At 33.5% G+C, this 9876-nt stretch overlaps 2 protein-coding genes across 2 annotated transcripts; both read left to right on the top strand.

Moving 5' to 3' along the window:
* The first annotated feature begins 1307 nt into the window (after positions 1–1307).
* On the top strand, positions 1308–5057 carry Tsp_06086 (conserved hypothetical protein). Its single transcript, XM_003380327.1, has 7 exons — positions 1308–1406; positions 2039–3221; positions 3588–3707; positions 4069–4185; positions 4395–4511; positions 4576–4703; positions 4977–5057. Exons 1-7 carry the CDS (start codon positions 1308–1310, stop codon positions 5055–5057), a joined length of 1845 nt encoding a protein of 614 aa, XP_003380375.1.
* Positions 5058–6691: 1634 nt separating this feature from the next.
* Positions 6692–7712, top strand: Tsp_06087 (conserved hypothetical protein). The gene is made up of 2 exons (XM_003380326.1): positions 6692–7015; positions 7494–7712. The coding sequence occupies exons 1-2, from the start codon at positions 6692–6694 to the stop codon at positions 7710–7712; spliced, it is 543 nt and encodes a 180-aa protein (XP_003380374.1).
* Positions 7713–9876: the final 2164 nt, after the last annotated feature.

The raw sequence follows: 9876 nt of genomic DNA, 5'->3' as shown, positions 1-9876 counted from the left end.
TTGTGCACGATCTGAGCAAATGACAAGCAAATTAGGGGTGCGATTTGTGCGACTTTAGTATCCCCCGTGACAGACATCTAATTTAAACAATTGGGCAAGTATGCTACCTTAGCAATAAACATTACAGTGGACAGTAAAGATAATGCGGGAGGGGTTCAACTGCTATGTCAGAGTGCTACTTTACAAATGGATTTGTAAGACGATTGAAAATTATAGCAAAATATACCATTAGTACTATTATATATTGGCGCGGCCGTAATAAAGTCTCGAATGTTAATTGAACATCATTACTGAAGAACAACACGCTAGTTTCCATTCAAGAAGACTAAAATCAAACAACTACGAAAAGCTTAAAAAGCGCGCACGTTTAGTGGAGTGTGCCAAGAGAAAGAAAGAAAACATTGTGTGAAAAGTAGCAAATATATGAAAATTCATACCTGTCAGCAGACCTGTCAGGGATGACGTATGAAGCAAACGTAGAGTCATACATTTTGTAACCTATGTTCGTGGTTTCTTCATGTTTTTAGCCTGACAATCACAACGTAATTGTTGCAGTGAAGCATCGAAATGACCAAATACCGCAATGCAGTAAGTAATTAGACCGCCCTTCAGCAGCGAACATTTATACTATAGTGCAGGTCTCTCAATAAACAGAAATTTATATAAGGAACATTGCTTCCGCATTTGAATAGCACAAAGTGCACGTAGCGGAATGCCAACGGCAGTGCTTACCATCGCATTTGCATAAAGTTACTCTTCTGACCTAGAAATGCATGTATGCTTTGAAAACGTATAATAACAATGTAATGAGTCAACACCAAAGATTATAGTAATTGCTGAACAACAACAAAGTCCTCATTACGTTACAGATGAAAGTCTCTGTCTATCACAAATAATGTTAAGGCGTAAATTAAAAAAAGTATAAAATACTGTCTCACGTAGATGCAGCTGTACTAACACGATGATAATACTTTGCAGTATTCAGCAAAATTCATTCATTAATTTAAAGGAACTGATTGTTTTGTGAACCATGAAAAATCTTTCAAATTCTACTTGTATTGCTGCTGATGTTGTGTATTATACATTGCAGCAATTCTGCTAAAATGTATAAATACGGAAGACTAAACGGTACTATCATCCATGCTTTCACTGTGACTTGGATCACTTCGGTTACCTTCACACCAGACAGACTCTTTCGATAAAAATTAATTTATTAAAATGCAAATTCACTTCGAGAAATCAAATATATACTTTTACCTTCGTAGTAACTTATCAATCGGATCACTTCCAGAACGAATCACTTGATAATGAAATGCTCAAAAAAGAAATGCATGATTTCCCTTACTGACAATTCAAATGTCGTGGCATTCCAGTGTTCATCAAAAACATCAAACCAAGTTTCAGATGTTTGATTTTCCTAAAAATGGGTTCAATAGGATTTCAAAATAATACGAAGAACCGAAAGTGCAATATTAGAAATAGATTCACGTTTCGAACACAGATCATATATTCATGTGGCAATTTTCTATAAAAGCTATAAATTTCAAGTTTTAATTTTAATTTTAATATTTTGATGTATGTGATTTATGAACATGAAACTCTATTCATAATTATAATAAATACTCCATATTAAAGGTATATCAAAATTGATAACAATATTTTGTTTAAATAAAAACACAAGAATCATCAAGAAAATTTAAACATGTCAGTAATTTAAACGTTAATGCCTTTAAAATATTATTTTAAAATTCTTCGGTGCATAAAATTGGCAGCAAATGACAAGTACAACAGTATTTGACAGTTTTCTCTAGAACAGGCCGTGAATTGGGGAAAAAATTGAGAAAGCTTTCCTGAAATGGTAATCATTTTTTCATTTCAGTTCTCATTTTCTAGAAAAACCTATGAATTAAAGAATATTTTTTTACACTTACATATTTCTTCAATACACATGATATGAATTTTCTCAGCCAATTCTGTTCGCCCAACAGAAACATAAATATGAGCATCATGATTTATTTTTGTGATTTTCAATTTTCAGGCATTCGAAGTTTTGCTGATTTTTCTCCTTTGCTTCAACGCTCAGAAAGCCCTGAGTAATTCTTCTTCTTCTTGCCCAGCCGATACGTATCCAGATGTGTACAGAGGTGGAAGAAGAGATGTTAACCACTGCACAACATTCGTACTTTCCAAAGAATTAAAAACTACAAAAAACATGCCAGAAACAAAAGGCGACAACACTTTGCTCGGAAAAATGGTCAACTTTTGCAAATATCATTTCAAAAATGGTCAACTGCTATCTTACTTGAATGAAGACGCGATTCGCTATCACCAATACTATAAATATCCAGAAAAAGAAATAATGGTGCATTCTGGAACGGAAGTAGGCAAGACTAGGTTTGAATTGAACCAACACAGGTATCATGCATATTGGAAAATAATCACACCGCATGCGTGCTACATGAACACGGCGATTTTCTTCAATCGAAGTTCAGATAAAATATCGACTACTCACATGGAACGATGTGTAAACTATTTTTACGGTTTCAGAAAAACGGCAGAATATGAACATGTAATTATGCATCCGTGGTGGCAAAATTACAGTATTGCTGAATCTCAAAAAGAATCCCGCATGGGATTACACTCAATGTGCAGATGCATGAGAATACAAAGTGAAACTAATGAATATAAATTTGCCACTCCGGTATTGAATTGTTCAGCTGACAACTGCGAATATTTCGCTTGCGTATCTGCAAGTTACAAAAACTGTATAGACGAAAGAATTGAACAATGTACATTTTCACCAAATGAAAACATATGCCGAGAATACACTTATGTACGTCACCAAGAAGCCGATATACCGTATGGAAAAGAATGCCCTGAACGTGATTATGGAGAAATATGCGAGTGTCCTTGTTCAGACCTAGAGTGGTCAGAGTGGTCTGCAAAAAGTACAACTTGCGGTCCATACACAAGAGAACGGTATAAAGTCGTAAAAGGATTCGAAAATGTCGAAGTGGACTGTACACAAGAAAGATACAAATGCTGCTTTTCTACTGAAGAAGGATTGCAAACTGATTGTAAAGATTTTTTTATCAACTCCAACAAAACCATAATGGAACATAATGAAACATGTACAAAAAATGATGGGACGATAATTAAAACCGAGGCTGGTTATTTTTGTGAATGTGATGACAGTCGTCATGGAACATTATGCGAAAAAAGTGAGAATTGAGTTAATTATAAATACTATTTCTAATTCACACAAAATGTGACGTATCATTGAGGTAAAACTACGTAAAACAGTTTACTTAAATGTCCTCCTACATTTTGGTAATTTGCAATTTGAAATGATTATTACACAAATGACTGTAATCTCAATAATGTTTGTAATTTTATTCCCTAAAGTTAAGCTGAATTTACTGAAAAGATCAATACAGAATTGGTAGAAAAAGCCATAAAAAATAATATTCCATTTCTGAAATCACAATTATTTCTACTGTTGTTGTTAATTAATATGAATAATTAATATACATTTATTACCATTGAAAATGTAAATAATATATGCAAAGCTTGTCAATTCATTGTAGGTTACACATTCTGTGAAGACCATCCAAATATATGCCAAAATGGTGGAAAGTGCTTCAATGCGGGAAGTTCATATATTTGTTCTTGCACATCGGATTTTCAAGGCGTAAACTGCACTATACGTAAGTAATTGCTAAAAATTCCACATGCAGGGCCATTTATTGTCTGTTTTCAATATTGCATTTTTTATTGCATTTGACAAAAGTTTAAAACAATAATATTCATGCTTTGAAACGTATTTCCAGACACAATAATATTATACTGCAATGTTGTAAAAAATTCTATTCAAATTGGAAGCAACAGGATTTATCTGTTAAGAAGAGCGACAATAAATTACTAAAATTAGACAAGAACTATACAAACTTTTGAATTCATTTTTACCTTAATTTTGCCCTAACTTCAAATTCTTGATAATAACAATACAAATGAATTCGATGCATAAAATGAATCATCTATATGTTACTGCAAAGTTGATACTTTTAGCTGAAATCACCTGCAACAACGGCAAAGAATGTCTAAATGGAGGAAATTGTTCGCTTGTGGACGGTAAACACATCTGCGTGTGTAGCCCAGTTTACACAGGCAAATTTTGCGAAAGCCGTAAGTGAAAATTTCTTATAAATTTAATTATATTCCACGAAACAAATAACAATTGCAATTTACCCTGATTAACAATATATTGTCGTGCATTTGAATATTATCAAAGATTTGTCGCGTAATTCAGTAATAAAACAACAATAAAATGCATAACAGAATCCCCTTTGCCCATTCAAATCAATACAACAACTAACATTCTTGTACTTTCTTAGATACTGGCTTGTGCAAGAAGAATTCTTGCAAAAACGGTGGCTGTTGTGCAGTTTTAAGTGAAACACACTTCCAATGCCTTTGTGCACATGGCTTCAAAGGCACATTATGCGAAGAGGGTAGGAAAATATAATTGTAGAAAATTGCACATTAAATTACATTAATTAATTAGCATCATTTCAGCTGTCAGCACACTCGAGGAAATTGCAATAACGCTATCAAATTCCTATGTAACTACAGTAATTGCCATTTGTTCATTAGTGGCAGTGGCTTTCCTTTATCTAAGTGGAAAAGCAGTGCGTCGCCATCGAGTAAGAATTTTTTACATTGTCAATTTATCACATTAATTTTCCAAACTGAATAAATTCACCTCTAATTACATAACAGCTAATTACTGTAAAATATTGAACAGGAAAGTTTTATCAAGTTAAACATAAATATATCAGGTGTGAAAAAGTAAAATTATAATTATGAAGCTGTCAAGGGATAAGTTAGAATTATTGGAACTTTCCTCTTTGCTAATATTAGTATTAGTAATAGTAATTGGATATTCAGATAAAATATTACATTGTAAATGATTTCAGAAGCGACGTCGAGCAAGGTATTCTAGGCAATTGAAAGCTCCTAAAGAACCGAAAACGTTATCTACAGAGACAAATTTGTAAAAGTGAAAATTAACAATTACAATTTTTTATTTTCAATAACAATATAAACATTATTGAAATTATAATTCTATATTATTAAGTTCAATTTATTTCTTTTTTAAATTTCGTTGAATAAAATTTTAAAAAAACCTATACAAAACTGTTGTTCACCCTCGAATCACAATATATCAAATTTCTTATACTATCATCACGCGCTTTCGCATTCATTACTTTAGCAACTACTGCGCTGTACTATGTCAACAATATTAGAAAATATTCTCAGATAACGGCATACAGAACCATGGAACTCATCCAGTAGTGTACTTTATCGTGGTTTGATTGGGAGAAATTGTCAGCTGCTCACTTAGTTGTTCATCTCCTTATTTCGTGTTCATATATTCCAATTTGTACAATAAAGTACATCGTTTAGTAGGAAATTTCAGTCGAAACTGTTTGTCCAAGAAGGGCATCAAATATCTATCACAGTAAAGAAAACTGTAAAATTTTACCACTACAAATCAGAACTGTACAGGGAGTATTTTCAAAGTAAAATGTGGAATAATTGATGAAAAATTATTACGTATCATAATACCAGAGACGATAAAACCACGTTCATCAGTATGACAGATGAAATGGCAAAATCGACTGTGAAAAATCAAAGCGAATGTACAATTGATCAATTAATTTGAATAATCTGAATTGTTCTTTCAACAAATGTCGATTGTATGAGAAGTAAAATGAATTTTACAAACAAAACAAAATAATTAATTGAACAGCTTTTGCAGAGACATTTTCTGTCAACAACAAGCACAACTGAAATTATTTATCATTAATTTTCTTTCTTTTTCTATTCCAAACTACACTACACGCTGTTAGAAGTATCGTGAAGCAGGGTTTGTCTACTTGCATTCTTGGATGAACAACCACCAACCGATCAAGTGAAAACTTACTCTTACTACTCATATTGCTTTATGTAGAAAAAAAGGTAAAAAGCGAAAAAAAGCGCACTGCCAGGGTTCAATAATTATTCAGCAAGTTTCTCAAGGATTCTTCAGTACATGAAAATTGCACCATATTGTTCACCCTCCAATTACCCCACTACTTAACTGGGCTTTCCCGTAGCCACTCAGCGTAGAGTAACTCCTCATACTTACCTATACCTTTAACTTACCTTCCTTATACTTACCTATACCTATTACTTTAATCCACTTAACTCTACAATATCATTCTTTATACTTACCTGCAACTTACCTTTTCATTTTACTCACCTGCACCTACGTTATCGTACTTACCTTCAGTACTTACCTGCAGTCCATTTACCTGCACGCAATCACTTTAATATCCTCTTGGACTCCACTTACCTGCATTCCACTTACCTGTGCGCTGTTCTTTGATGCTACGTACCAGTATTTTACGCTATCAGATCCCTAGTGCTCTTAATGGAGATTGTAAAAGAGAAAAAATTCTAAAAAATAAAATTAGAAATAAAATTCTAAAAGATTCTAAAAAGACATGCCATGATTCTAAAATTCATAGTTGAATATAGTTGAATATAGTTGAATTGAATATAACAGGTATATAATAATAATAGAAATAAATATAACAGCAGCATAATAAAAATAACCACTTACGTTATTCGATGGAGATCATTCAAGATGCGGCACTCGTCTTCACAGTTACGCACTAAAACGTTAAATACAAAACAGCTCTCCTACAAAAAAATAATGCAATTCTTCCTTACCTTGCGTGACAAGGAAAAACATCAGAACCGTAGGAACCGCAATTTGAGAGTGCCATCAGCTGCGACTAAACAAAAATTTTCTGATGATGACGTAATCCATTGCTATCAAGAACAAAATGCTGAAATGTACAGCGACATGTTCTCTTTATTTAACCTATTTCATTGCTGTCATAATATCAAATTCCTTCTTACTATTTGTGATAAGCAAAGGCACACTGGGACGGCTAGAAAACGCCAGGTGAGCACTGGTTGGCCTCAGTACAGGCTTCATGAGACCACATAATCCACAGCTACTATAAACAAAAACTACTTACTAATTTTTGTCATATCACATTGGAAACGCATTGACGAATGATCTATACGGGCACCAGCGCTACTCAAATGTCTCAACGTAATCTGCTAGAATTACAATCATTTCTTTCTAGTTCTTATGATAAGTGAAACCTCACTAGTACCAATGATGAACGTCACTGCGTTAACTTCAACTCAGAGGGCCATCAGAAGAAACATCGAATTCGCTTGATGTTAATGTAATGCTGTCATGGATAAAATGTGGACACTTTACGTATCCAACTGCAATCAGGAGCAAGTTAAATACTTACGCATGTTTTTGATGCCACATTTAGAACAAACCAATGTGAACATGACTAATCACGGCGTCCAGAACGAAAGGAACTTGTAAACAGTTCAGCTAATGATGTTATCTGTAATTATAGACATTCATGTATTCATATTCATATTCATATTCAGATAGATATTCAAATTCAATCCATGTAACACTCGCATCTTCCAGCTATCTAATTAATCAAATTCAATACTTACTGATGAACGATACTATTTGTGATAAGCAAAGGCACAGTGGGACGGCTAGGAAACGCCTTTACGGCCATGCTAACACGGGTTGCAAACGGTGCAAGCTTCATGGGATGACGTAATCCATAGCTATTATAAACAAAAGCTACTCACTAATTTTTGCCATATCACATTCGAAACGCACTGACAGCACGAACGCTGCTCGGCTGACTCAGCGAAATTGCCACAATTACAATCCATTCCTTCATACTTTTATGATAAGTGAAACCACACTAGAACAACTGGGAAACGTCACTGCACCAAACACTGTACTGTGCGATCTAACTGCAATCAGGAGCAAATTCAATACTTAAGGATGTTTGTGATGCCAAATTTAGAACGAAATGATGTGAACATGACTTACCACGTTGCCCAGAGCAAAAGCAATACCATAAAAACTCAGCTGATGACGTAATCTGTAATTACAGAAGTTACCTAATTTTGCCTATATCTAATACGCCTATCGTCTCGCTATCTAATTAAACATATTCACACTTACTGTTTTTTGTCATAAGTTTTTTGAACGCTATGTCAGCAACTCCAACAACCACTGTTCAACAGCTTTTACTTGTCTTTACTGATAATAGATTGCATCTGGGCATTTTCAAAATGTAGCAAGGCAAATGTAATTTTCAATTCTTAAAAGAATCGAATTGAATCAGAATAATCTATGATATCACATACATGATAATTTAACATTAGTGCTACTGTTAGAATGAAAGCAATGTGGCGCTATTGGCATTGCCACCTTTAACCTAAATTTAACAAAAAAATAAAAGTAAAAAGCAAGGCATATTTATCATGATGCATAGTTACCATATTCAGTTAGTTTTCAGAATTTGGTTGTTTCATATTCATGGATATGAAAATAAAATAATGTAAATTCTAAAAGTGAATTATATTAATGCAGTCATCTATAAATAAAAAACAGAAATAGGTACTTCTTCGTCTTCAGCATCTGATGTATCTAAAACTTAGCAATAATAACACTAGAAAGACACCCGCCAGTTTCCATTCACCATATATGTTAAGCAACATGCATAGCATACCACCACCAAAATATCAAATCCAACTTACCAGTTATTCATGGATAGTGTTGAAGAGTGGAATTATAGTTGACCACGTGCTAGATTGATAGCATTGCAGTGAACTGCATAACCTAATAAAATCAATGTGCTTGGTCAATTGTATAATAAGTAAATTATGCAAATGACTATTTACTTTGCTTCACGAAGAACAACCTAATTTTCCATCAGTAATAGCGCACTAAAATAAACAATATGAGCAACATTATGAAACGAAACGATGAAATTTATTACGTTTCTATTTACACACTTCATATTACTAAGTAATATGGCATTGTTATGCAAATATTTTTCCCTAAAATTACCTAAAAGGAAATATTATTAACCTGAAGCATCGCAAATTACTAAAAATAAACGGAAATGCTATCACTACGTATTTATGCATGTTGTATAATTTAGTTCCTTGAAAGTACAACGTGATTCAACAATTTATATTTCATCATTGTTTTTCATCTAATCAAAATTATATGGATAATAAAAAACAGCTTCCATTGAAAAGTTTCGAAAATAAAATACTTTTTCAGATTTATGGAAAATTAAACAGTTGTCATGAAATTTTATGATGATAACGGCGACAGAAATTTTGTAATATACGATTAATCTCAGCACAGAATTTAACAAGTGCGCACCGTAGACATCATGATGGTAAGCGGCTGCACCAGTGGGTATGCCCCTTGACAGCTTATTTACTATTAAAATTTTGTTTTAACTAAACTTTCGTTTACACCTTATGATGATTTATAGTAAGACTGGAAACTTGGTTGAGCACTGCATCAGCGCGCCACATACAATGTGAGATAAACCTACCAGCACAAATTAAGTAACTCAACGATTTGCAATGAATTCAAGAAACTTATGCGGTTGACAATTCTGCATTGCATTTCATGAAAAGAATAAAACAAAAGAATCAGAGTACACTGGATTCGGTTATATTGCTAGTCGACAGCAATTATGAGAAATTAGATTTACATGAGATAAAAACAGCTAAGTGCTGTTCATTCAGCTCGAAATAGGGGGTGGGCAGCATTTTCAGTTGAATGCGATCTCTGTTCAGCTTAGTATTATTACGAGCTCAATGATGGGATCATTAGAAAGGAAAGGAGGGCGGGACAGCATAGCAGGAAGAATGAGGAGAGGTTAAAGATGAGAGGTGAAAGTTGCC

Source organism: Trichinella spiralis (assembly GCF_000181795.1).
Source record: "Trichinella spiralis strain ISS 195 chromosome Unknown Scfld2, whole genome shotgun sequence".
Taxonomy (NCBI): Eukaryota; Metazoa; Nematoda; class Enoplea; order Trichinellida; family Trichinellidae; genus Trichinella; species Trichinella spiralis.
The sequence above is the reverse complement of the archived record's forward strand: the minus strand, read 5'-3'. Positions and strand labels throughout refer to the sequence as shown.

What these genes read in the sequence shown, in the direction of transcription:
- Tsp_06086 (XM_003380327.1), top strand. Translation starts at nt 1,308, where the DNA reads ATGAAATGCTCAAAAAAGAAATGCATGATTTCCCTTACTGACAATTCA. An exon ending in CATCAAACCAAGTTTCAGAT is followed by an intron (nt 1,407 to 2,038) that starts GTTTGATTTTCC and finishes TTCAATTTTCAG; the next exon opens with GCATTCGAAGTTTTGCTGAT. An exon ending in TGGAACATTATGCGAAAAAA is followed by an intron (nt 3,222 to 3,587) that starts GTGAGAATTGAG and finishes AATTCATTGTAG; the next exon opens with GTTACACATTCTGTGAAGAC.
- Tsp_06087 (XM_003380326.1), top strand. Translation starts at nt 6,692, where the DNA reads ATGCGGCACTCGTCTTCACAGTTACGCACTAAAACGTTAAATACAAAA. An exon ending in GGACGGCTAGAAAACGCCAG is followed by an intron (nt 7,016 to 7,493) that starts GTGAGCACTGGT and finishes CTGTAATTATAG; the next exon opens with ACATTCATGTATTCATATTC.